At 45.2% G+C, this 27,829-nt stretch overlaps 1 protein-coding gene across 2 annotated transcripts; it reads right to left on the bottom strand.

Moving 5' to 3' along the window:
• Nucleotides 1-354: 354 nt before the first annotated feature.
• CCDC40 (coiled-coil domain 40 molecular ruler complex subunit) lies at nucleotides 355-27,404 on the bottom strand. Of its 2 annotated transcripts, none has more exons than XM_067547211.1 (21): nucleotides 27,004-27,404; nucleotides 21,880-21,949; nucleotides 20,596-20,724; nucleotides 18,174-18,413; nucleotides 17,535-17,706; nucleotides 16,756-16,940; nucleotides 16,099-16,182; nucleotides 15,793-16,012; nucleotides 14,822-14,979; nucleotides 13,712-13,834; nucleotides 12,533-12,654; nucleotides 9,886-10,129; nucleotides 9,563-9,745; nucleotides 8,010-8,255; nucleotides 7,382-7,595; nucleotides 6,233-6,402; nucleotides 5,766-5,857; nucleotides 4,835-4,955; nucleotides 3,950-4,138; nucleotides 2,331-2,489; nucleotides 355-672 (listed from the first exon to the last, which is right to left on the bottom strand). In XM_067547211.1, the coding sequence occupies exons 3-21, from the start codon at nucleotides 20,653-20,655 to the stop codon at nucleotides 412-414; spliced, it is 3,243 nt and encodes a 1,080-aa protein (XP_067403312.1). In that variant the 5' UTR covers nucleotides 20,656-20,724; nucleotides 21,880-21,949; nucleotides 27,004-27,404; the 3' UTR covers nucleotides 355-411. The 2 variants fall into 2 exon arrangements, with proteins under 2 accessions (XP_067403312.1, XP_067403311.1); XM_067547210.1 differs by lacking the exon at nucleotides 27,004-27,404 and adding an exon at nucleotides 24,901-24,954.
• Between the last annotated feature and the right edge of the window lie 425 nt (nucleotides 27,405-27,829).

Here is a 27,829-nt window from a genome sequence, read left to right as displayed (position 1 = left end):
CAGCACAAACCTGGTGAACTCCCCAGATTTGGCACCTGCTTCAGAGAACATAACGCTGCTCTGGGACCCATCTCTCTGTCCATGAAGGAGAAAACTTTGCAAAGCAACCTCCTAAAACTGGATTTGCACCTCTTCCCCATCTTCTAGTACAATACACATGTATCTGAGTGGTTGGACCTAACCGGCCTGCATCTGGGAGCAGACAGAAAAGCCAGAGATAGGCACAGTGCAGACATGACTGGAACCTGTGATCTCAGAAGTAGATTTACCACCTTGTGTGTCAGCTTCCCGCCATTACTCATTTTTCAGTTACACAGCCTCCAACATCCAGGAGAGTGACAAAAGCAGTAAACAGTTATGATATATTTATTTGTTAAAATATTTGAAGAAATACTTTATTCAGATCTGGTTCTATGCTTCTGCCTGTTCTGCTTCCTGTGACCCAAGTTTAGACTCCAGGGCTTGGCTGAGCCAGCACAACACCCTCTGAGACTCAGGATACTCCTGCTGGATCTGGTGGATGATGACACTGATGGTGTGCAGCCGGTCCTGCTGCTTCCGCATCTCCTTTTGCAGAGTTTGCTTGGTGCGGCATAATGGGGTATATTTCCCGTCCTTCACTGCTTGCAGGTGCTTCTGACGAGTCTGATAGGCCACAATTTCTGAAAGGTTCTTAGAAGAGCAACAATGAAAACTACATTAAGGACATCAGAGTGAATAAAAGGGAGCTATGAGAGTATGGAGGACTTGATTAAATAGGGGAGGAAAAGCGACTGTCACATCTTGGAATGGATCATTCAGAGGGACAGCTCAGTGAAATCCTGTTATAACTACTAAAGTGGGCATTGCGCAGTTCGAGTGTTTTATCTGAATGATCACAACATAGCTCAGTGAACCTCCCAATCAGACACATGCACAGAAGGAAAATAGTGCAAAGACAGAGCAAGTTCTATGAATGTTAAAAGTCAAGGGAGGTCATTCGGGTTAGAGTGGGCTGGGCTCAGAGTGGCTCACACACCAGCTGGAACATCTTTAGTCACAGCCAGCTGACCCTCAGCAAGGGGAGATATTCTTTCCTACCTTTGAAAGTATCAGAAATTGTTTTCAGCCTGGTGCTTCCAGCTGAATGCTCCACTGATCAGCACGAGCACAGGACAAACTCGTCAGCACCAACAGGAACGCCCAGGTGGCCCTAAGCACCCACAACTCCCACTGACTTTTATGGCAATTCAGTATCAAGCCCATGGTGCATTAGCCATGGACCACAGGGAAAAGGGTGTGAAGAATGAGATGGGAGAGGAATTAAGCAGATAGGAGACAATGGCTCCCAATTTCTTATAATGAAATATAAGGGCTAGTCTACATTACTGCTTACGTCGATGTAACTTACGTCACTCAAGGGGGTGAACAAGACACACCCTTGAGTGACTTGCAAGTTATGTCAACTTAAGCGCTATCCACATCGGTGCTATGATGGCAGGAGATGCTCTGCCACTGACATAGCTTCCTCCTCTCACAGAGGTGGAATAATTATGCCGAAGGGAAAGTGCTCTCCTGTCAGCATAGCACATCTTCACCAGATTTGCTGCAGCTGTGCCGATGTAGTGCCATAGTGTAGACTTCCCTTGAAAGATGAGTGTCAACTCTGCAAAGTAAATTGGAGCTAATCTGAACTGAAGCTCTTCTGATAATACTTTATTTGTCAACTGAGTTGATTTATGATAGCGACATATCAATGTTCTTGGTTATTAAACGGCTACCAGAGTCAGCCTAAGAGGAAATACTGCATACTGCTCATTTAAAGGATTTTGTTTGCAGTTCTATTCTATATTGTTTATATTGCACTCATCATCATAGCATCTCAGTGTCTTCCAAGTAGCACATTAGCACGAGATTACACATCTGTCTCATGACATTTGTTTTCTCGTCTCTGAGGAAGAAGCATGTGCAACAGAGTGTCTTTTTTGGAAGGCTGCGTCCTTGTCTTCGCTATGTGTTTATATGTTTATCATTCTCTGATTATAATTAGAGACGCACGTCAAAGAAATGCGCCTTACACTTGGAGTGGAAAGTGGTGAGATTTGTGAAGGTCCATAGTTCCTGGGGGAGTTTGTTTTGGACCATCCCCAGAGAAAGTTCTGTGTCTGCAAAGATGAGCTTTGCTCTTTTTGTTGAGACTCCCAGTTCTAGAGGGGAACATGATGGTGCTGAAACAAGGCAGGTCTGGGTACATGTGGTTTGGGATGAGGGATGGAGGCTGTGTGGGCTGGCAGCACAGGAAAATAATATATGCAGTGCCTCTGTGTCACAAGGAAATAAAGTCAGTTTACCGAACGTTTCTTGTCCTGAAGCTGCTCTATGTCTGCATCAAGGACATCAGTCTCAGCCTTCAAGCTGGACACCTGCTGCTGCTTTTCCAGAAGGCTGATGCTGAGAGATTTCTGGGTGTTCTCCAGCCCTGTGATGGTTCTGTTGCAATCTTGAGCATTCTAATGAATGGAAGGGAAGGAAACTGAGATTCTACCTCCGCAAGCCAACTGCACTGCCAGCTTATCACCTGAGTACTTCTCCCTTTCTTGGACATTTAAAGATGCAACTTCCTTTAGTGAGTATAGTTGTGGCCTGAAGGTACAGGCATTCACACTGCTGGATGCTCACAGGAAAGGTGACAGTTCACTGGTGTTGCATTGCCGTTCAGTGAGTGTGTCTCCCTGCCTGGCAGCACATTACTGCAGTTTTCTTTACATTACAATGAAAAGAGGCAGATGGCACAAAATATGCACAAGGCGCTTTCCTTCCAAGCACTTTATATCCCAACCCCAAGAGATTACAAAAAAAAGGATAACTGGGGAACGAGGAGCAATGTTGAGGGGATTGAACAAAAGTACCATCAAGTTCTTCTAAGACAGAAGGTTAGTGGGTCTGGCATATGATCCCCTTCAGGCTATAGCAAAGAGCAGGTGATCTTCAGAGCTACATGATGTGGAATCAAAGAATTAATCATAGAATTGATTATAGAATGCCTGGCCTGAAATTGATTATAGAAGGCCTGGCCTGAAACTGGGTAGCCTAAACTGTGATGGAAGCCCTCAGGTTAAATCATTGACAGGATGCCCCAAACTGAGACTGAGATAAAGATGCTAAAATCCCATAGGATGTCTCAGGACCACAATCTAAATGCAAACTCCTTTTGTGAACTCTAGCCCTTTTGATGTCTACATCTCCTGTTCTGATAAGTATCGGTATGTGCCCCCCTGTCTTCCTGGCCCCATAGGAAGTTACTCCATACAAATTAGCATTTTAACATGTATTGTGTAGCCACCCATCTTTGGGTGATAGCCAGGTACCTGATAACCACATTGTATAATCAAGTGACTCTTTGGTCTTTCCTGTGAAAACATCTGGCGTACCCCATTGTACATATAATTGTCTTTCCTGTTAAGTATAAACTGTTAATCAAATTCCACTATACAATCAACATGTAAATGAACCTAAGCAACCCCTATATAAGTCTTTTGTATCTGGTAGCCAGGTGAAGTACATTTGCCCAGCATCCAGACATGCTGCTTCACTTCCCTATAGCCACCTGGGTTTTCCCTATGGCTATAGTATTCCCCATAGCTATGGTTATGTGATTGTGTGTGTGTCACAATTAAAGCTGCACCCGATCCAACTCTAAAATGTAGCAGTGTGATTCTTTTCCATGACAATGAGGAATACCATAGAATCCTGGAGACCAACATCAGTTTCATCCTGACCTATCCCCCATGTCCTGTTCCCCACTGACATGTGTCCACAGCACGTTCCTTGCCATTTGGGAGAAAGGTTGGCTCAGTGAACCTTGCATGAGATCTTCCTTGCATAGTCCGATAGTAGGTCAAAAAGCAAAGCTGATGGCAAGCAACGTCTGAAAACAATCTGTTCTTGTGGCCCCACTCTACCTGCTCACCTTTTGGGTTTCCTTAATCTTCTTCCGCAGCTCCTGCGTCCCGTGGTGGACGTCACTCTTGGTGACATGTTTCTTATCCATCTTGCTCTGACTCTCCCCCCGAATCATGATGGTCTCTCTGCGGGAGACAGCTGCCTCCATATCTCGAATCATCTTCTCCTGCTGCTTTGTCAGCTGGCTGTAGCGGACCTGACGTGTGTGAGAAGAGAGAAAGTCTGAAGGCACCAGTGGTCACAAACTGCATCTGTTAGAAGATTGTCAATGTGAGAGATTCCAGCTACAAAGACAGGACACATTTCACACTAGCCTTGGCAACCCAAATCTTTCAACTAACTCATGAGCCAGGTTTGTACAGCATGGATCTGGGGGGCACCAGACTAATAACTGATTCCCTATCGGCTTGTGCAAAGCAAACTTCTAAAGGTTTCAATGCAATAAATTCATCTAAGTGCAATAATAAGGGAAGGAGGGTAGAAAGTATCCTGTGGGTGGGAGGGGAGGTTGCTTTGGCAGAGAAACACTTCTCTGAATCAGCGCATTGGTGGATGTAGTATTCCATAATAAATTCCGCTTTGGTTATATACTGGGCCACATTGTAGTAAGATAACACTATCCTGTGAGAAGTTTCCCTCGCAGTCAGATCTAATTTTTGCTGAGCTCCATTGCTAGGCTAACACAAGGAACACATAAAGAGGTGTAACTGCATGCGGAGCTAGTTCAACCTCTGGACAAGTCACAGGAAGACTCATCTCTGACGTTGCCAGGAACCTTGGAGATAATACTTCCCCAAGCTATTGCCCATCTACTGTCTGCTGTTTCAGCATCTCCTGCAAGGCTGGATAATCTCTTTGTGAATCTCCTCTTCCCCCTCCCACCCTGGCTCACCTGCATCCTATGGATTTCTGTTCTCATGGCTCGGATCTCGCCTTGCCCTGTCTCTGAGTCCACTGCAGCACGCATCTCCTTTGCCAGCTGGATCTTCTTCTCCCATAGCATGATCTGATGCCTTCAAGGACAGAATGGGAGGGGATGTCTTTGTATGAAAAAGAAGGGGTCACCCTGCCACTCGATTCCCCTGCACGTGTGATGTCACACTATGAACCCCCATTTTGAGTTCACAGCTCAATGGTCCAGCAGGAAACTAAGAGTTCACTGTACAGAACATGCCAAAAGATAATGGTGCCTTCAATGTGCGAGCCAGTCAGGAAGTTCTGCAGCTCAAAAGGGGCATGATAATGGTAGAGTTAGGGGTTGGGATTGCAGCATAAAGGATTAACGCCAACATCTGTTAACTCAGCAGCTCTGAAAAGTCAGATTCTTTATTTAGGTGCCTAACGTGAGGTTCCAAGTATGAGAATTTGGGATTATGTAGCAACCTTCCTCTGAACAGCCATTGGGTTTACATCACACTATTCCATACTGAGTTTTCCTCTCTCCCTTACACGCTAAAAGCTGGCAGCCTTCTGCCGACTAGAGGCCAACCACTGAATGAGAGTGGAGACCACATTACTTCTCATTCATCTACAGAAGCAGGCTGCTGGTGCGGCAGTATGGCAAAGACTGAACAGCAGTTATTGTAACTATCTGGCCTGCAGCAAAAAAAATGACAGACTCTTAACCGTCTGGGTTTCAAAAAGTTATAGAACTCGTCCCATCTTCCCATCAAAGATAAAAATGAGCCCTAACAGGAGCATGTAAATCTGACAGGATGAGACAGAATGCATTTTCCCTACAGCATTAGGGGAGAAAGGATAATGCAGTTGCATGACAAGGGAGTTCAAAGATTGTGGCATAAAACAAGGGGTCTGGGTCTCACTCTGCTTCCACCAGGCTGTTTAGGAGTCTCTCTTTCTCCTCATGCAGGCGGTCCAGCTTCTCCTGCATCTCAATTGAGTCTCTCTCTGCTGCCTAAAGTTAGGAGGGAGAAATCAACATCACTTTGTCAGACTGAGAGGCGCCTGCAGATCATTGCTTGCTTCTGATCTTCATGCCTTTTTTGGCTGACAACCCTCCCCACAACACAGGTAGAATTTCTAACCCTCCTGGGCCAGGTAAAAGGAGTCATTGTCTCTGCACAAGAACCAAATTGAGACAGCCTCTCTGTGCACAGCTGTGCATTTCCATCTGCTTACATTGTTTTGTGCCATAGGGGCAGTAGTTAGTCAGCAATCAAGAGGTGGATTCTTCTCTGACTGTCTCCTGCAACACAGTGCCAGTGAGAGCTCAGCAAGATTGCTGTGTGTCAGGCTATGTCTTGGAGATGAGGAGCAAAGCCTTCCCTACCTTGAGCGAGCGTACAAACTCATTCTCCATTATGATGTTGCCATGCTGCAGCTCCTCCGAGTTGTGGCTATTTTTGTTGATCAACATGTTGAGTTTCATCAAGTCATTGGCCATGTTCCTCATGTGGCGTTCTATGTCCTTCTGCTCATTCTTCTCCTGCTGGATTTCGTCTACAGGAGAATAAGAAAGAGAGAGAAAAGATTTTAAAAAGTGAAAGCAGAGAGTATTCACTAGGGCATTGGGGTGGATGGGGCTGAGTTCTATCAGGGAGAGCTGCACTCGCAGGTACTCACTCTGAAAGTCTCCCATAGTCATTGCCAAGCCACAAACCTTTCCGTAAAGCCAAAATCAAATACATGCTTTGAAGATAGTTATTGTGAAATGAGGACTTTGCTGCTAGCATCGCTATAATCTTAGTATTGGGCACTTACCAGCCAGCTGTTAGACAAAATGTAACAAACATGCTGGTGGCCATATGTGGAGTCAGGAAGGCATTTTCCCCCAGGTCAGATTGGCAGAGACCTTGCAGATTTTTCGCCTTCCTCTGCAGTGTCTGGATGCAGGTCACTTGCCAAGATTATCTGGGTATGTCCCACTTCCTTGCTGTCGGGGGGCCTAGGGAACTGGAGCAGCCTGGTCCCTCCTGTTCTCTGCCTGTGGCACATAATAGCCTCATCTCCTGTGGGCTGCAATACTTTGATCTATTTCAGTTGCCAGGTCTAATGTGCAGGTGCTGGGTAGTGTTGGTGGCCTGTGATACACAGGAAGTCAGACAAGATGATCTTGTGGTCCATTCTGGCCTTAAACTTAAATGATTCTATTTCCTATGAACAGTAACATATCAGAATGGTCACTGAGGTGCGATCCTGGAACCCTTCTTACTTTGTAAGTAGAAGCTGCAGGATCCAACCCTTAGAGGGGATACCAGACTGCTCAAGTGGCAGAATACACCCAGGGATCCAGTAGAACCACACGTCACATGGTATTGCTCTTATGTGTACAGAGACATTATGTTTGCAGATAGTGAAAATGTTCTTTGTTGAGGAGTTCTAATACTACAAGATATTGAACCATCTCTCCCTTTGTTCTCTGGTAGTGCATGCCCATTCATTGATTAACACCAGCAAAAGAATTGAGGGAAACACTTACTTTCAGTGCGCACTTTCTTTTGTTGCATGATGGTGATTTGTTTCTTCAACATATCCAAGGAGGTCAGCTGCTCTTCCCGCTCCTGGGTCAGTTTGACCAGCTCTTTCTGCAGCTTGAGCCAGTACTTCTGCAGCGTCATCACCTCTGAGTTGTATTCATCTATTTGCTTGGTCAGCCTGTTGATCTCAACTTCCAAGGGTCCCAGTTCTTGGCCCTGTAAAGGAAAGAAGTTTGGTATTAATTGGACAGAGATGCTACTTACTGGGGCAGCCCTGGACTTAGGAATTCTAAAGCTCAGCCCAGGGATGCCTGGCATGCTTGTTTTGCATGTTGGTACCCGTAATGTTCTTCCAGCTCGTGGTTGCATCAGCAGGTTATCCCACTGACATTTAGTCTGCCTCCCAGGAGAGGTATTGGTCAGGGCTGCTGCTTCAGTTTTTTATGAATACAGAGAGTAACACAAAAATTAGCCCAAGAGGCATTCTGACTGCCCTTTATAGTATAGATACACCCTCTCATTACCCCATCCACGAGGCTATTACCTCTACGCAGTTATCTTTATTAACCAAACTTGTAATCTCATCAGAGAATGAAATTAAGCTTGGGGAATTAAGCATAAGGGACGTACCCCCAACTGGGAAATCATCATCTCCATTTTCTTGTTGAACAGGTTGACAACCCCCTGCTTGCGTTCGATCAGGAGATTGCGCTTGGTGATCTCACTCTCACTGCGGTTGATCAGGTCATTGATATTTTTCATTTCCTTGTCCAGCTCAGAGAGTGTCTTTTGGAGCATATTGAGCCTGCAGTTGGTGTGAGTTGTATCCAGAATGACCTGAGCTGTGTCATTCTCAACTTTAGAAAAATGCAGCTCCTAATAATATCAACAACAAAAAATCATCGTCCTTCAACAATAATCCATGTCTTTGTGTTGTAAACAGGTCTGTAATACTGTCAACAAAAGACGGCTAAGAGAGGAGCACATCTAGCATGTAAAGAATGGGACTGGGAGTCAGGAGACCAGGGTTCTATTTCCAGCTCTGTCAAATGTGCTATGGGACTTCGAGCTATTTATTTCACCTCTCTGCGCCTCTCTTCCCCCATCAGTGCAATGGGGATAATGACATTTACCTACTTCGTAAGGATGGTGGGAAGCATTAATGGGTTTAAAGCAACCTGAAGTCCTTTGATGGAAGGTGCTAGAGAAGGCAAAGTTTTATCATCAATCATCATCATCTCTGAAGTTATTTTTCCAACCTACGTGCTTCAGTTATATCTGGCCAGACAGACGCAGAGATGTGAATAAGTAGAACTATAGAAGATCCACCTGCCCTGCATTTATCTCAGAGCTGCATGCATTTTTCACAATCAAAGCAGCATTTAACCGCTTGCTAGGAGCCCACAGATTGCACCTGATTTATAGAAAATGGAGTAGAGTGAAGTCACCTTAATATTTAACAGAGAAATGGGGCCCACAGAAATATGGGCATGAGCACTCAATGCAACATTCTTGATGTGACCACTAGACTCAAGATGGCACACTTCTTGCTGGAACTTACAGTCTCTGTGAGCTGCTGCACTTCTGTATGCTATTGAGGGCAGCCACATTGTAAAACTTCATGGTCTCTGCTTTGGCCACCTCTGGTTCATCTCATTTAGAGAGTGGGTTTCCTGTATTCCTTCCCACATGTAAAAGCATGCAGCACCGAGTCCTAAAATGTTTTACAAACTCTGACTACAGTTTACATGGGAGTTACTTCACCCACCACTGAAATGCAGCCACTTGTAGGGTAAAACATGGCAGTTTAACAGCACATGTCAACATTATGGAACAACTTAGGACTGTAAGTGAAGAAGTATCTTAACCACTTGAAACTGTAGGTGAAATGTAATAGGGCAAAGGGAATGACCCAAGATGGAACTTGGCTAGGTTGCTAGATAGTCAAGGACAAGGCCCAGTCCTCCTGGTAGTAGCAGGAGCTCTAGGAACACAGGGAGTGTGCTGAAGCGTGCCTAAGATGGGATCCTTTTTTTTTTTTGTTTGGCAGTGGAGGCTATATACTGGACTGCAATGGCCTTTGGGCCATGCTTGCACTACACTGGAGGGAATACAACTTGAATGTGTGTGTTTCTCTCTCCTGCAAGTCAGCTACCATCAGTCACAAAAAGCAGATGCCTTACCAGATCCAGCTTTCTCTTATGAAGTTTTGCAGCCAGTTGTGAAAAATATTTTGCTGCTTTGCTGGACATCAGCTGATCCTGCAGTTTTGCCATGATCTGATTCTCCAAGTCCTGTCTGCCTTCAGTCTCTTTCTCTAGTTCCTTTCCAATGGCCAGCAACTCATTCATCCGAGCAGCTCGGTCCTGAGAGGAAAGACACAGAAACAGGGCTGTTAAAAAGAGCAGGCTGTTGGGATTTGGGGAAAGTGGGTGGAAATCTACAGGTGACAAAATATCAATGTCAGATTAAAAAAAGACTCTTCTCCACGGGTATCTGATCTTACCGAGTTGGCCCTGCTGAGGGCTTGCTCTGTCTCATGCAGCATGCGGGTGCGGGTGCTGTATTCAACTTTCACGGCATCCTGTTTGGCTAGGCACTGGGCAATCAGCTTCTTGCTCATGTTGGCATCATTCTCTGAGCGGTTCAAGATTCTGGCAAGCAGTTCGTTCCTCTCTTCCTCCTTTGTGATTGACTTCTTGTAGACTTGGATTTCTGTCTCTAAGGACTTGAGCTGGTGCTTGGACTGCCTGCAAGAGCAAGGAGAAGACAGGAGTGTGTCCTGGGATTGATTTGTGCACTGGATAGTCAACTCCAAACTCCTGCTTTCAAACAGGCTGCTGCAGAAATGAGTAAGTGAAGAGCAAGAAAATCAGACAAGTTCATTCAACACTGGGGCCGCATGTGTTCATTAAAATCATCCTACCGGAAAGAAAACTTTCACCTAATTTTTTGGATAATTTTGAATAGCTCTTTGTGGTCCAGTTCTCCTGTTACACTGCCATTCGGGGGATGAGACTTCCGGGCTTGATCTGAGCCAAAGCTCCCAGAGCCAGTTCAGATGGAAACATAGAACTACTGGGGCACCAATTCTAGAAGTGAGAAGATAGAAGCTCCTTGTATGGGTCTCTAGCACTATGCTCCAGTTAGCCCAGAAGAGACACTAATGTGAGGAACTGCCCTCAGTCCTGCCTGACCAAAAGGATGGGTCAGCATAATGTAGGGTTTGTTGGGGAAGGGCCTCATGTACCCATTTGTAGTGGAACAGATAGGATCCTGTTCATGTTTTTTCCACTCTTCCTTCTGTCAAGCTCATGCTGTGATGATACAACTGTTATTGGTGGCATCGTGTCATTTCCTTGCCAATAGGCTACATCCCAGAGGATTTCCTTATGGGAAGGGTGAAGGAGACCACATCCTGGAAAGACGGGGAGCAGATGGGTCATCAGGCTGGGAAGTTATACTAAGAAGAGAGAAAACAAAGAAGATGCCAGTGTATGCAGAGAAGGATGCAGCTGTCTGACTAATAGGGAATTGGAGGAGGTGGGAATCATATATTTCAGCAGCCAAGGAGTGTGTGGTTTTTCTCCTCTACTTAGAGTGGAGTGAAGTCCTTCAACTAAGCTGTATTCTCACAGGAAACAGCAGCGTGTGTGAGAGAGAATCATACACATTTATGACAGACTGCATCTATGTGATAGCATGAAAACTAACTAGTTTTGTCATAGTTTAAATATATTTTATATATCATTGGGAGTATTTTAGTATACATTCAGTACATTTTATGAAACATCTAACTAACTATATACTGTGTGTGAAAAATATATTCTCTTTCTGGGTTGGTTCTATCCAGTTGATGAGTGCCTGGAAGTAATTAATTCCATGACAATATTTCTCTCCCTTCTGCCCTGACCTTCTGTTGAATTCCTCACAAATTTCCCCCTCCACAGCCATATGGATGCAAGTCGTGCATCTCTGCAGTTAAAACAAACTGCTTGCAATCCCAATGGCATCCCACAGGCTCATGATAAATAAAATAACACTTCACACACTTCCTTTCTACCTTCATACACCTGCTGCGGATTTAGCTGCTGAGTGAACAGCTGGGTTACAACTGGCTGACCTTCCAATCTTAATAGGATCCAAATACCCAGCAACAAATTCTGTTTTATTTCCACTTCCATTCCATGTTTTAATACCACACCCATCATCATGATATCTGAGCACTCTTAGTTTGGGATATAATTCCACTAAGAAGCCCTCTCTGTTTCTCAGTTTTAGCTGTCATTTTCTTGCCATCACCTGTCCACCATCACACAATGTTTTCCCACAGGCACATTGCATTATACAGGTACCAAGCTACTGAACCTAGCAGAATAACCAACATCATGGTCTAGAAGAAGTCTTATACATGGCTGGCAGAAATGGGTGTTTAATAATGGAAACTTCCCTCTCCCTGCCCTGATGTAGAGATTAAGAGAAAGCAGATAGCTGTCAGCAAGTCTCCCTTCCTGCAGTGTGAATGTGCAGCACAGAGCTCTTGGCAGATGGATGGAGAAACCAAAACTCAAAAGGAAATGTGTCTACAGAAAATTAGTTTCTTTCACTTCTTTTCTTTACTCTTCCCAGGAAATCAGAATAGAAAAGCATTTTGGTGATCCATGCACAAATGGGCAAGTTTTAGGGCTAAAGAAAGAATACACGTTCTCTTCAGCACCAATGGTAGGGATTTCCTGAGGAATGGATTCTTGCCAAATGTCATAAAATCATGACTACAAAAGACCTGGGTAAATCTTTCCTGAGGCCTGTTCCTTTGTCCTGGGAAATCCTGCAAGGGACAGAAGAAAATATCCAGTCTCTTTCTCATGAGTGAAATGAAAACCAGACAACTCCACCTAGTTATTTATATTCTACCTTTGAAGGAAGATCACATTGTGAATTGAGAAAACTCTAACAAAAAATGATGCTCCTTACCATAATGACCCTTTGCCATTCTAAGTTCTTCAGAGCAACAGATTTATTCTTGGTTTAGCACACTGTGCACATACACCAGTATATCACCAATAACCTTGAGAGAACTCTTTTCCCTCTTAGAATAACTCCCATTCAAAGTAGAGCTGTACTTCTCATTGGCCCACTTTCAGATGCTGTACCTTAGTGCCTCCTGCATGGCAGTGTAGGCTTCATCTCGTCGCTTCATCCCAGTCAAGCTGCTATTCCACTGATGCATCAGTTGCTTCTTCTCCATGTTAATAGTTTGTATCTCCATACAAGCCTGCAAAGAGACACTACTTTGAGATACTGAATCAACACTGCGCTGAGTATCAGACCTGCATTCCATCCTCATTGCCCACTTAATTTCACAATACAGCTGGGAAGAAAGAGCTCAAAATATTAATGCTTTGTCTTCTATTGTTTTCCTAGGTCCCCTGCTCTTTCTTTGGCTCTTTTTACCTTTGCATTTGTAGAGTAAATGAGTGAAAAGCACTGGCTTACATCTTGCCTTCAGTTACTCTAACGACTTCAGTGTAACCAAAAGTGCAATTTATATAATTATGTACATTAACAGTTGTTGCAACATTAAGGTCACAGGCAAAAAGTGCAGAAAGGAAGGGAAATGCAAAAGTCAAGGCCCCAAGAGTATCATTAACTCAGCCCTATCTCCCATCCTGTATGTCTTATGGGATACAATTTACAACATACTGTAAATGGTAAGATATTAAGCTACAGATGTAACATGAAAATCCAAAACAGAAAATACTACATAGATGTATTATGCTAGCACAGCTGGCTCAGTGCATCTGTGCAGCATATTGTGCTGGTAGCATTTGGAAGCTATTATTTACACTGTGGCAGCACCTAGGTATAAAGATAAATATCATATCTATGTAATACTTGGATATAGTGCCTGCCACAGTGATGTATAGGAGAAGATATCTAATTAATATGTAGGAAAATGGATGTCAGGGGTAGGGCCTGCATGGAGTTTCCTTGCTCTGCTGCAGATTCGTCCTGTCAATCACACTAGATGGGTCTGATTAGCTCCAATCCAGGAGCACAGAAGGGGTGCGTATCTCCCTCCAAGATAAAGGAACTAAGGGGGTGAGACAGGAGGTTTCGCAGGGAAAAAACAATAGAAATAGCCAATTCAGGCTAAGTTTTTTTTTTTATTGTTCTTAAGAATATAGGAAAATCTTTATTTGCACACAGGGCAGGGGTGAGATTTTGAACTCAAACCCAGGGTGTGTGTAATGTGTTAAGCACAGGATGGGAGACTGGTCCAACTCAAAATTTAATAGCAACCACACATGACAAATATTGTCACCTCCTACCTCGCTCACTGCTTGTCGTGTTATTTTTGTGTCTTCAGCCTGGGCAATAAATTGAGCTTCATACAGAGCAATCTGCTCCTGCAGTTCATTGACCTTCCTTGTTAAGCGATCTACAAGCAGGTCCTATAAAAATCAGACCACAACAGATCAGCACAAGTACTGCAAACAATCCCAACTCTGACAATATGGACTCAGCAGGAGTCACACAGGGGAAGCAGGGTGAAGTGAGGGAGCCGCATTAGATTTGGTGGCTATCAGATCTTCATCACCACTAGTGAGTGCAGTGGCATGTGATGACAGTCATCTCCATCTCTGCTGAGTGGTCAAGATTCCTCAATCCATTGCACCACTCTGCAGAGGATTCATTTTCATTTAGTCCATTGATATTAGTCAATCTCGTATCAAGGAAGAATGCTAGGTCCAAAATGTCACCTAACTTCTATCTGCCTAGGTTATTAATACTGTGCCCACCACCACAGCATCTGATTACCTTCAAAGGTACTAATTAAGAAGAAAATGCCCTCTAAATGGTTATCAAAAATCCACACTCCATTGCCACTGTTCACATATACTCCTACAATATTTATTCTGCTGCAGGAGGCAGCCATCTAGCCAGCAGAGGGAGCATGAATTAAAACATACTGACCAGCTATATTTAGTGTTGTAAAATCACTTTGCTAAACTCACTGTTGTTCAGAATAATCCCCCTGGGGCTTGAAAATAAGGTGTCTCCTTATTAAAGCTCTCCTTCCTCCTTTGCATTCATGGATTCTGGTTTGTTACTACAGAGTTGCTCAAAAAGTTGTGCTGCATTTTTTGATTTTTTGCTGTCTGGGGGTTTGTTTGTTTTGTTTTGTTTGTTTTAATTTAGTGGGGAATAATAAGCTTTGAATTATTTTATTTGGAAAAAAACATATGTAAGGAACCACCTGTTAGTTGCAAACAAATACATGGTAAGAATGGAAGAGGACAGGCCACATTTTGTACAAATCTTCCTAGGATGTGTTCTTTTAGCATTCCCTATAGCAAGGCAACACTTCCCCACGGGACTCTGAACTCCAATGGCATCATTCATAGCCTCTTTGTCAGATGTGATATTTGCCCCTATACCTGTTTTTTCTTCTCAACCTCAGCCTGGTTCCTGTCTGCCTCAGCCTTCTTCACTGCTCGTTTCATCACGGAGATGTCATCGCGCACATCCTGGTCCATGTTCTGCATGTAGAACAGACGCAAGGCCAGGTTTTCCACCTCCATCTGTGTTGCAGAAACTGGGGAGATAGGTGGAAAGGTTAGTTACAGAAGAGGATTTCTAGCCCAGCTAAGTTCATTTCCTTGACTGTAAGGGATTGCCATGTAAAAGGTCCTAGTCTGAAGCACCAGGCTATCTAAACAACTAAAGATCTGCAATCTTTGCCAAAGCCGCAACAGTCTCTGACAGAGAGGCGCCTTGGACAAGTATAAATAGCCAAATGATGGGAGATGAGTTGCGTTGAATATTGGAAAGCCCTTGGAACAATTTACCAAGGGTCATGGTGGATTCTCCTTCACTGACAATCTTTAAATCAAGATTGGATGTATTACTAAGAGATCTGCTCTAGGAATTATTTGGGGGAAGTTCTTGGCCTGTGCTGTACAGGAGGTCAGATTAGATGATCACAATGTGGCCTTAGAATCTATGAAAGCCTACTTGCCAGGAATCACCTTTGTTCAGAGGAACCCCTTAACGGGACAGAAAAGCATTTGTCTTATTACAACAATGGGGATTATTCTGGTAGAAATTATGTCAAAACCAAGACCAGTATTATATCTACAGTGCTTTGAATGTACATGGTGCTTTACGATATGGAATAAGATATGGTCCAAGCCCTGAAAGGCTTACAAACTAACCAATACAATTGCCAAGCTATGCTACAGGAAGGCCTAACCGGCGAGGCAGACCAGCTATGCTCGGGTTGATCTTTCCAGTCTGTGAGTCATTCCTGAGTACGTGGGCTGGTGTTCTTCAAACCAGTGTTTGATTTACGCTGAACCTCATTACGTGACTAGAATGAGGCAAGACTAAGCAAGACCACCTTAGTCACCTTTCCTGCGTTCGTCCTCAGTGCTCTGACATGTTTTCTTGTACACATTTCTGATGTCCTGCAGCTCCTCCTCTAGCTGCTGACGCACCATGGCTATCTGAGAATATCGGTCATGGTTCTTCTCCAGTTCCATCTGCAGCCGGGCCAGCTGCTGCTGGACCCCATAAAGGACCATTCCCAGCTCCTCCCTCTGCACCTTACCCTTCTTTGTGGCCACTGTCTGCAGACACAAGAGGAAATGGGTCAACTCACACCAACTTGGACAGGGTTGGAATGGTGTGGAAAGTCCAGGGAAGACTATTATACCAGTTCCCGAAGCTCCATGGTCACTTTTTCCTTCTGTTTATTAAGGTGATTCTTTAGGGCAGCTTGGAATCTTCTCATCAGGGGCTAGAAAGGGAAGGAAGATGACAATAGCATGCATAAAACACCTGCACGAATAAGTTATCAAGGAACGTATATCAGGTACAACACCACCTTTTCACCTCAGGAGACTTGGGTTCCTGTCCTGAGTGGGCTGCAAGTGAAATGGGTTACGTAGATTCAGCCTTGAGCCTAGTGGACATTTGTTCACATTATAAAACTACCACCTAGTTTGGCATCACTAGTAGTTTCTGTTGAGGAGAGACCCAGAGTCTTTGGAGGTCAGGAGTGAAGTGTACTGGCAGAGCTGTGCGAGAGAAGCTTGCACAACATTTGCCCACTAGTTATTGTTATAAGTCCTCCATTTTCATGAGAACTGAAGTTCACCAGATCTTCCCAAAGTATAGCTCATCACACTAACCTGCAATTCTAATTTACTACAAAGGGAGCAGGTACAGCCCACAGAAGTTAGAACTTTTTTAAAAAATATGCTGAACATATTTAACCTAGACTACAGCTAAACCACAGCCCTGTTTGCCTCCCAGTTTTCATGCAACCTTCAATACCAGCAACAAGTCTTGGATTTGGGTCTTTTCTCACATGTTCCGGGTCCAAGACAATCAGCTGCATTTCCTCCTCCGTTTCCTCACTGCCCTCTATTTCAGCTTCCTCATCTGCGTAACGTAGACCTTCATTCTCTTCCTCACCACCAAGCCTGCTGAGGTGCTGGTTAAATTGCTGAAAGGCAGAGTCTGAATAGGGAGAGATGGCTACCCCAGTGTTACCTGTGCTCGGAGAACAAAGGACAGGCATCACAGAAAGAGAATTCAGTGCATTTATAGGTATTTTAGCAGATGTGCTGATGGGAAAAAATACCTAACAGAGCCTGCTTTCTTTGAAATTTCAGATTGTCTCACAATGTTACTAGCACACAGAAAATAAACCATAATAAAAATATACAGTAATTCTAACAGTGAGGAGGAAAGTTATTAGGGAAGCATTTAAGGACTGGCTTAGTAGTAGCATCATGCAGAGGTTAAACATAAGGATTAGGGCTTGTCTACATGGGGACACTCAGAAAAATTAAGCCGGTGTGAATTTAAAGTGTGAATTAAAATAAACCAAATTAAGGCCACTTTAATTCTGAACAAGAGCGTGCATATGGGGGCTTAATGTAGTTTAACTACTACACTTTAAATTCACACCTTTAATTAAAATTCGGATTAATTTTTTTGAGTTTGCTGTGTAGACAAGCCCTTAGATTTGATAGTGTATCTCCAACTAGATTAATATTTATTGGAAGGGGAGAAAAAATATTGGATATCGTATTTGAAAGCTGGCTGCATGGATAGAACTATTAGTAAGACATTGATTGATACCTGATTCGGCATGAATCTCCTCATGCACTGATAATGCAGACCTCTGGGTACTAGTTCCTGAAGATGTGCGGGATCCGCTTTGGCTGCCTGTCACTGGCTGCTCCATGTCAGGCAGTTTGGGAGGAAGACTATCCACTTCCACTTTGTCTGAAGAAACCTCACTGGATTTTTCCTGGAACATGAAGGCCATCATACCAAATCAGGGCTATGAAAGGGTCTTCATTCTAACAGTTTGCTACTAAAATTCTGCTTATCTTTGTCATCGCAAGATATGAACAACGTAGGAAAATAGTCAACTATAAAACCAGTCTTGCTGCTTCTTGAGGAAGCTGGAAAGCAATATAAAGGCTCTAAAATTATCCCACTGCTATCCCAGCAAGGCTATATCACTTATGGTGATGGGTACTTTAGAAAGGCATGCAATAATGAACTTATCCCTTGAATTTTGTCAGGAGTTCTTTATTCATCAATGCTGGTTACCAATTGTTTCCTTTCCAACTAGCCTCTCTCTTGTGTGATTCATTTAGTAGTGTGTGTTTACAATATTGCTTCAACAGTGTGCAAATGTAATGTCACAAACACTGGACCGTGAATCTTGTGAATGAGACACTCCCCTAATTTGAATTCAGAACCAGTCACCTCTCCAAAGGAGGATTCTGTGACCTCAGAGACCTCTTGCTCCATGGCCACTGAGACCTCCTGCTCCATGGCCCTTGAGACTTCCTGCTCCGTGGCCCCCGAGACTTCCTGCTCCGTGGCCCCCAAGACTTCCTGCTCCGCCGAGACTTCCTGCTCTGTTGGGATGAGTCTCTCTCCTGGGTCCTCTGTAGGCACAGCCACTCCCTCTTCCTTGTCATCACTGTTCTCTGGCTGCATTCCCTAGCACAGATCAAAACCAAAAAGTAGAACACAAAAAACCAATATTATAATGGTCATGTTCTTCATTAAGGGCTATTACTACAGTGCTTTACAACTGCTTTACGGTGTCAGTGCACAGGAAATGAACCTAATCTGACCACATCTAGTATGACAGCAGCTCCTGCTAGGACTACAGTGGTTAAGGCCCTGTCAGAATTTTCATGAGAAACTTTTAATTTCCTGTATTTACAAAAGTGAAAAAATCTCTCTGGATTGCACTAAAGAAGGTAGTTTTCAAACCACATTATACCTGACCAAATCACTTTGTCTTTTTTCTTTCTGTCTGTTTTCAAACTGTTCCTTTTAACTAATCTGTCAGACAATACATTCTAATGTTCTACGGTACTATTAATGTAATTAGAAACGACCATTATGTCTCAGATTCTTGCCTTTGTTTTCTCAAAACTAGTCTATTACAGTGTGCTATATATGAGGATACACCTTAAACCCATCCTAGACTGAAGCTGGTGCAGAACACAGTGGCTCACTTACCAAGTGGGGCATCTCACTGGAAGCATGTGACAGTGGCGCTCCAGGATCTGCACTCACTGCCTTATTGACCTCTGGGTGGAATTTAAGGTGTGGGTTATGACTTATAAAGCCCTAAATAGCCTGGGCCCTATCTATCTGAGGGATCACCTCTCTCCCTGGGCCAGGCTTCCACAGCAGCTGTGATTAGCAGGGGAGCCCAAGATAGATCCCCCTGGTTATAAAAGAGGTGGCAGCCGGCAGGGCATTTTCTTAGAGGGTTCAAGACTATGGAACTTGCTCCCCCGTTGGTCTGAAATAGCCCAAATACGTGACCTTCTGAGCCCACTGAGAAAGACACCTGTCTGAGAAGTTTTATGGAGATGATATTCTTCCCAGAATAATGAAGTAGTGGAAAGGAGTGTTTTGTAGGTGGCTGGCTAGCTAAGTTCCTGTTTGAATGATTATTTTAGTATTGCTGGGATTTTGTTGTACAATTAATTCTGTGTTAGGGTACCTATCACCTTTGATAGACATCTTTTTTATTACATACATCTAAATTAAAATTATGCAACATAATTATTCTTACAGACAACCCATTTAAAAACTCGCGGCCTGATTTTCATAAGTGCTTAGTACCTGCAGCTTGCATTGACTTTCATTGGCATCAGAGGTACTCAGTATTTCTGAAAAGGCCCTTGGAGTGGTTTTGAAAATAAAAGAAAACAAGTAGGAGGATTCTTATGTGTCCTGAGACAGCCCAGTGAAATGTCTAATGTGAAATATCATTTAGCAAGAAATATGAATATTCTGTAAATTCTATCTCCCCCAAATAAATTAATATATACATTGATTTTGTTGTAGTCAATGTATTATATATTTTTGTAGCACTGTAAGCTATACATATGCTGTGAGCCTGTTGTACTTCAAGTAATCAGTAAGTGGAATCCACAGGAGTTCAGGCTTCCTATAAGTCTCCTACTCTGACCATGGATTGTGGATGGAAATTCTTTAATTACTGTATTACAGTAATGAGTTCTCGGATTTCCATAATCCCATAGCACATCTCTTAGGGCCTACTCCTAGTCCTGCCAATTGCAAAGTACTGAGATACTTAAGGCTATCAACACCCATTTACTTTAATCAGGTCAGAGGCTGCTCAGCACCTCATAAGATGAGGCCCTGGCTAAATAACAAAGCTCCAGGCACAGATTTATATTTATTCACAATGAGAACTTTGAAAATGAAAAGGCAAAAATCTATATTAAGTGGGAAACTCAACTTGCACACAAAAGACACAAACTTCTCTCCAGCATCAATGGAGAAGACAGGCTCAGAGCATGTGAACCAGTTTCCCCACTGATAAAATGGGGATAATGGTGTTTATCTTTCCTTTTAAAGTGCTGCAAGATCTACAGATGAAAAGTGCTGTGTTGGAGATGAGTAGGAAAGAGCTTAATTTTACATAATTCTCCTGGAAACTGGAGTGTAGCCAAATTCAGCTTCCCGTGGCCTCCTTTTCATATACAAGATAAGATGGCAATAATTTCTCAAATTTTTGCTACAGTGTAATTGCTTCCATGAGGTTACATTAATGATTTGTGAGGTCACAAGCATTGAATTGATTTGTTCTGTTGATACCATGCTTTCCTAGTGAGAATTCATAAACATCCACCTCTACAAAGGGAGGCTCTGGGGACTCAGGTACATTGTGCTCTGTTGGGTTGAGTTCCATTCCTGGCTCCTCTGCTGAAACGCCATCTGCCTCTTCCTTTCTGTCCTGGCTACTCTCTGGCTGCACCACCTAGCACAGCAGAAAACAACATTGTTACAACTAACTGACTCCAATCAAAGTTCTCCATTAAGCACTACTATTACAGCACTTTACAACTGCTGTGTTGTTTTAGCACTTGCAACTTAGGGAATACGATTCTATGTGACCACATCTAGTCTAAGGAAAAGCTCTTAGTATTGAAGCATCTGCTAGAGCTGCAATCATTAGGGATGTGGTAATAAACCCCTTAAATTCCTCCCAGACTCTACAGAGATTTTTTTAAAATGGCTTGGTTGTTTTAAAATGTAGCACAAAAACAAAATCCCTAACCCAAAAGCAATTTGAAATGATTATAAAAATCCAACATCAAAATCCAATAAGTCAAAGTCCGCAAAGTCTTATTCTGTGTTTTGTCTTTCTGAAGATTATGAATTGACTTGTTTGCAGGTACAATATTTCCCAATAAATGTTATAATTTTCTTTAGGAGGAGACCACTCTGAAAATTAAACATATTATATCAATAGGTCAACACAATTTATCAGATGAAGATATTTTTTGTATTCACAATTCTTTGAAAATGTAGAGGACATGTTTAGTCTATTAATTGGTTTTAATGCTTTTTTGGCTCCTTAGCAAATGTGTTTCCACACATCTTTTGTACATCCTTGTTAGTAAAGTGGTGAGTACAAAAAAATCCCAAAAGAATCACAGAAATGTAGTGCTGGAAGGGACCTTGAAAGGCCATCTAGTCTAGCCCCCTGCCCTGAGGCAGGACCAAGTAAACCTAGACTATCCCTGACAGGTGTTTGTCTGACCTGTTCTTAAAATCCTCCAGTGATGGGGATTCTCCCTCAGGAACCTATTCCAGCATTTAACTATCCTTATTGTTAGACATTTTTCTGAAATATAATCTGAATATTTTGAGCTAAATCTTTTCAGGACAAAGGCACTCTGATCTCTAATATTTCTTGGGAAAATTTCTTTGTGTGTTTTGGATGTTTTGTTTTCTGAATGTTTTAATTCAGCATTTCTTGAGAAATCCATAAAACATTTTTTCATCTTCCAATATTTGTTGCATTTCTAGAGAACCCACCCACATAGTATCTGGGCACCAAAATATCTACTAATTCCCATGTGATTCTAATTCCCAGGGTGCAGAAAGTCCTTCATATTCGCAGCTTTACCCCATTGCTGTTTGGATGCAGCTCCTCCTCCTCTTCCTCTTCTGAAATCTGTCCAACATCTGATTCAGGGCTTAATTAAATTGAAAAATTATTGAAGAATTTAAAACAAAATAACAATGTACAAAAATGAAAAGCTTGGATTTAGGTAAAATTCTAGCGCTGCGTCCTGGAACATTAAGAGGGATGAGAACCAAACGTAGGGTTCGTAAACATACTGAACCTAGCACAAACAGGAACACTTGCACGGTCTGTTTCAGTGTGAGTGATGAGTTTATTACTTGGATTTGCTGTGTTTGCAACACAGAAACTGCAGCCTTGTGCCAGTGCCTGAGAAGCAGAAATGGACATGGACTGAAGACAAATGGAAAAGTGGTGCATTTGCAGATCACGGATCTGGAAGTGAGCAGGGATTTGGGGGCTTGGGCTAGTCTGGAGAGGTAAGGGAGGGATCCTCCTTCCTTGTCCCCTTCCCTCCACTGGGTCTTCCTCCCATCCTTTTACTCTCATCCCTGTACAACTCCCACCAGTGATATCTGCTCCTCTCCCCATCTCCACCCCAATTCCCTCCTTCCTCCCACTAACACAAATCCAGATCCCACATCCTCCTCTGCTTCCTCCTCAGCACCTCTGGTGACATTTACCTTAACCCTGGCCCTTCACCATCTCCATTCTACCTCCCACACGTGACCCTGCCATCACCTCCACCTCTCTTGTGCCATCATTCCTAATCTCATGCCCATCTCCCTTTCTTTCTCCCCTTGTCTTGCTCTCTCTGGAATGCCCATTCTATCTCTAAAAAGGTCACCACCATCCACAATCTCTTCCTCTCTCACTCCCTCAAGCTTGCAGCTCTTAGAGACCTGGATCCCTTTGTTTGACTTGGCTTCTGCAGATGCCTTCTCTCATACTCACTGTCCTGGATCAGATCATGGCTGGGGTGCTGGGCTTCTCCCATTCCTGCCACTTCCAACCTCCCCTGGCTCCCTCCTCCCCACTCTCTCCTCTTTTGAACAGCACAGCATCTGATTCTTCTCTCCTCTCCCCCGCCTTGTTGCTATCATCTACTGTCCACCTAACTCCTCCTCATCTGCCTTCCTCTCTGATTTTGATTGCTGGCTATCTCCCACACTTATCCTCAGGGACATCAGCCTCCATGTTGATGACCCATCCAACCCTTAACTGCATGCTTTGCATGCTTCCTCACCCTTGCCTCTTCATTAGACCTGCAACCCTGGTTCAACTCTCCCACTCATCACAAGGGCCGTTCACTGGGGTTGGTCTTCAACAAGCATTGCTCTCTCTCTGAATGCTCTGTTGCTGAGTTCCCCTTCTCATACCATCACCTACACAGAGAAGGGGACCGGCACCTCAGCATTACCCATCGCCCCCTTCCCCAATGCCCTGGCACTTGACATTTCTATGACTACTAATCCATCAGCACTGTTGACTTCCAGTTTGCTCTCAGATCTCTCCTCCTGCCCTCTCGTCCCTTTCTTCTATTGATATGGTTGTTGATTCTCTCCATGTTTCACTTTTCTCCACCTTTGACTCTTTTGCCTACTCTAATCACAAAATCCATCCTGCCAACACTCAGCACTGGATCACCTACATAAGAACGGCCATACTGGGTCAGAGCAATGGTCCATCCAGTCCAGTGTCCTGTCTTTTGACAATGGCCAATGCCAGGTGCTTCAGAGGGAATGAATAGAACAGGTAAAGAGCAAGTGATCCATCCCGTCAGCCATTCCCAGCCTTTGATAAACAGCAATCCCTGCCTATCCTGTCTAATAGCCATTGATGGACCTGTCCTTCATGAACTTATCTAGTTCTTTTCTGAACCCCATTATAGTCTTGGCCTTCACAACATCCTCTGGCAAGGAGTTCCACAGGTTGACTTTGCCTTGTGAGAAGAAATACTTCTTTTTGTTCATTTGAAACCGGCTGCCTATCAATTTCATTTGGTGACCAGTAGTTTTTGTGTTATGAGAAGGAATAAATAACACTTCCTTATTCACTTTTTCCACACCAGTCATGATTTTATAGACCTCTATCAGATCGCCCCTTAGTCGTCTCTTTTCCAAGATGAAAAGTCCAGTCTTATTAATCTCTCCTCATATGGAAGCTGTTCCATACCCCTCATCATTTTAGTTGCCCTTTTCAGTGCCTTTTCCAATTCCAATATATCTTTTTTTAGGTGGGGCAACCAGATCTGCTCACGGTATTCAAGATGTGGGCGTGCCATGGATTTATAAAGAGGCAATACAATATTTTCTGTCTTATTATCTGTCCCTTTCCTAATTATTCCCAGCGTTCCGTTAGCTTTTTTGACTGCCGCTGCACATTGAGTGGATGTTTTCAGAGAACTAGCCACAATGACTCCAAGATCTCTTTCCTGAGAGGTAACAGCTGACTTAGCCCCCAACATTTTATACATACAGTTGGGATCATGTTCTCCAATGTGCATTACTTTGTATTTATCAAGAGTCTGGTCCATGACTAGGGCTCCCCGACACTACGCTAGTACCAATAACAAATAATAACGAAATAAGTGGGGGTGTATGGGAAGGGTTAGGGTGTTGGCGACAGAGATGGGGAGATCTGGCATCTGGGGAGGAAGGTGAGAGTCTGGCTGCAGAGCTGAGGCTGCGGATGGAGGAGAAGGGGATGGAGAGGGAGATGAGAGGCTCTGGGGCTGAGGAATGGGGAGGGTTTGGGGAAGGGGCTCTGGGGGTGAGGGTGATGGGGTGGGGAGGGAGGTGGGGGCTCTGGGGGTGAGGGTGATGGGGTGGGGAGGGAGGTGGGGGCTCTGGGGGGTGAGGATGATTGGGGTGAGGGGAAAAGGGTCAGGGGTATGGAAGGGGGGCTCTGGGGCTGGGAAAGCAGGGGGGCTGGGGTGAAGATGATGCGGGATTGGGGGGGGAAGGGGGGCTAGGAGGGAGGGAGGGGTTCAGGTGAGGATGAGGAGGGGCGGGGGAAGGGGGGGTCCGGGCGCCTGGCACAGGCCGCGCCCCCCTCGCTCACCCGCTGCCCGGCTCCACCGGCTCCATCTTCCCGTTACCAGGCGACACCGTCAACATCCGGGATGTACCACGGTGTGGGGAGGGGGGGAGGAGGCCGGACGGAACCATCCCTTTCCCGGGCAAGCCCCACCCCCGCCGGACCGGGGCCTGCCCGGGTCTCCTGGGTCTCCACCGCGGCCTGTGAACAGGAGCCCCGGGCCTCTCCCGCCTGCGGGGACGCGGGGCTCAGCCCCACTGCCCCCCCCCCCCACACCTGCTGGGCAGGGCGAGCCCCAGAGACAGCGCTGATGGGGGAGGGGGCGAGGACGGGGGTTGGATCCCCTGAGGCGGGGGAGGGGCGGGGGCTGGTCCCCAGGGAGTTGTGCGGGGGGAGGAAGGTGATTCAGTGTTAAAATGTTAGTGCAAAGTCACTCATGGGTGCAGGTGTCCCCAGCAGCAGCATTACACTGTGACTTCTATTGGCACTTTCTCCTTCCACCCCCCCTTCCCCTGCAGCTTCCCGCCCGCCCCCCCCCCGCTGAACGCTCCCCCTGTCACCAACACCCGGGGAGCAGGGCTGAGCAGTGGGGCAATCAGAGAGCAGTCTGGGGGGATGACCAATGACACCCCCCCCCCCCCCCGGTTTTTGCACTTGCTCAAAGTTCCAGAACAGAGTATTATCTGATTACTGATCACCCAGGCCAGGTCCCAACCACTTTTAAGCAGTGGTGCCATACTACATCAGTCCAGCTACTGCCAGAGCAGTCAGGAGCATTGCTCCAGCTGCGTAATTGCAAGACCACCCACCACCGAAATCTGACCCAGCCATCTCTGTGTACACATGGAGGAGCAGCTAGACCCAGTGGTGTTGCAACCCGGTGCACAGGGTCTCTGCTCCTGTGCAATGGAGCACAGGGGAGTCGGCTGCAAACTTGACTCCTGATGGCATTGCCTCATGCACTTTGTGGATAAGAGAGAAAGGAGACTCTCTTGGCCAAGGGAGATCCAGCGTCCCTGCAGGAGGAGCAGCGGGGAAGAGCAAGGACTTGAATGGAGTCTGTGCTGGGGAGGGAGGGGACCAGAATGTGCCCTCCCAAAAAATATCTGGATTGACATCACTGAGGCTGAGTGACTTGTGCCAAAAAATGCTCCCTCAGTTTCTGATAATACATTTTTCCCAGATAGTGACTCTGTCATCAGAGTTAAAGATGCCTCACACTATTACAACTATGACCATGGAAACTCCAATTCCAGCCTCAAATTATCAGGCCATAGACTCTAAATAGTGTTGAGCAAAAAACAGAACCATGTTTTTAAGAAAAGTGTAAACATTTTTAAGTTGTTTCCATAGCACAGGGTTCAAAATGGGCCTATTTTCTGTTGCTGTGGATTTGTTTGTAAAATTTTCACAATATTTTTTACCAAGTTTGTATCAAAATTGTTTTCAAAATATTTTGTTTACCAAGAGCTGGATTTTCAGTTACAAAATTAGGTTTCATTTACTGAGAATCTTTCTGTAACAATTTCAATAAAAATGTGGTAAAAGTTTTCAAAATATATTGCAGAAAATTTCACACAAAATAATTTTAAATTTTGTGGATGTTATTTTCATGAAGCTTTGTTTTTGAAAAGAGGAATTTTGTTGGACAAAAATTGTGTGGAAAATGTCAACCAGTTCTATTACTACCCTACACAAAAGCCTGTAGCCTGTTTTTAATAAAGGTTTATGTATTAAATGGGGGCAGCATGGAGCGGTAGGATGCTCAACAACCCGGGGTAGGATGCTCAATAACCCCATTGCAGGTATTACAATAATGGGAGCGTCGCGCCCTAAGAACCCAAAAAGAATCGCAGTAGAAACAAGTTTGAGCAGGACTGCGCATGCCTCCATGCTGAGCTTGTCTAGGAGTTTTACAGAAAAACCGTTCAAGTTCATTGGCAAAACAGCTAAAAAGAAATGTATTTATGACAGGTGGCAGAGGGAGCTGTGCCCAGCCCTCAGGCTCTGTTTACATAAGGACATTTGCTGATTTAACTGAACCGGTTTACACATTAATATAATTAAATGAGTGCAATCCCCTTGTACTGGCACTGGGGTTGGCTTTTAAGAGTATCCGTTTCTTACCAGTCGAAGGCAGCTGATACAAGGCCCCCTTAAAGCAGAGTAAGCCTGCATACAGGATGACTGATGTGGCACCAGTTTAACTCATTCGATTCCTAAACGAAGGGGGTTAAACCCGTACAACTTGCTTGGGTCGGAAAAGCCGCAGACGCTCCGCCTGGGCAGGCAGACGAGGGGAAGGGGAAGCCAGTGCTGCACGTGTCAGCAGCTCAGCAGGACGCGTGGCTCCCCGACTTCCCGACGGGTCAATCAGCGGCTCCCAAACGGCCCCAATGCAGAGCGCAGGCTGGGCAGGGCTGCCCGGGCCCAGGCTCTGCCAGGCCGTGGAGAGGGGCTGAGCCGCAGGCCGGCGCACGTGTCCAGAGCATGCAGCGAGCCGCGCTTGGGACCCCCACGCTGGGGGCTGGGGCGGGACGTGCCCGGTGCGCCCCTTTCCCCGGGGTGGGGCTGGCGCTGGCCCAGGCCCAGGTCCGCTCTATCCCAGCCACTGGCAGCAGGGCAGGACAGGGCAGGGCAGCCCTTGGCTCGCGCCCCGCTGGAACGACCCGGGGGCCACAGACCGCCCAGGGGCCGGGGCCGTCCCACTCCCTGCGGCGGCCGGCTGCTCCTCCAGGGGAGGGGGTCGGGAGGCGGGGTAGGCCTCTCTTGTCAGCGGTGGGACGCGGAGCTGTCTTCTTGTCGACGCGGAAGTGGAAGAGAACCCGGAAGTAGGTGGGGGGTGGCGTGTGACCCGCCGGTTCCCGGCGGGATGGCGGCCGGTGACGCTCACACCGAGCGCTGCCCCTCCGGGCTCGCGCGGCGCCGGTTCGGGAGGGGGCGGGGCTGAAGG

Source organism: Emydura macquarii, unplaced genomic scaffold (genome assembly GCF_026122565.2).
Source record: "Emydura macquarii macquarii isolate MOO-44397 ecotype Brisbane River unplaced genomic scaffold, CSIRO-AGI_Emac_v2 contig_1230, whole genome shotgun sequence".
NCBI lineage: Eukaryota > Metazoa > Chordata > Testudines > Chelidae > Emydura > Emydura macquarii.
The sequence above is the reverse complement of the archived record's forward strand: the minus strand, read 5'-3'. Positions and strand labels throughout refer to the sequence as shown.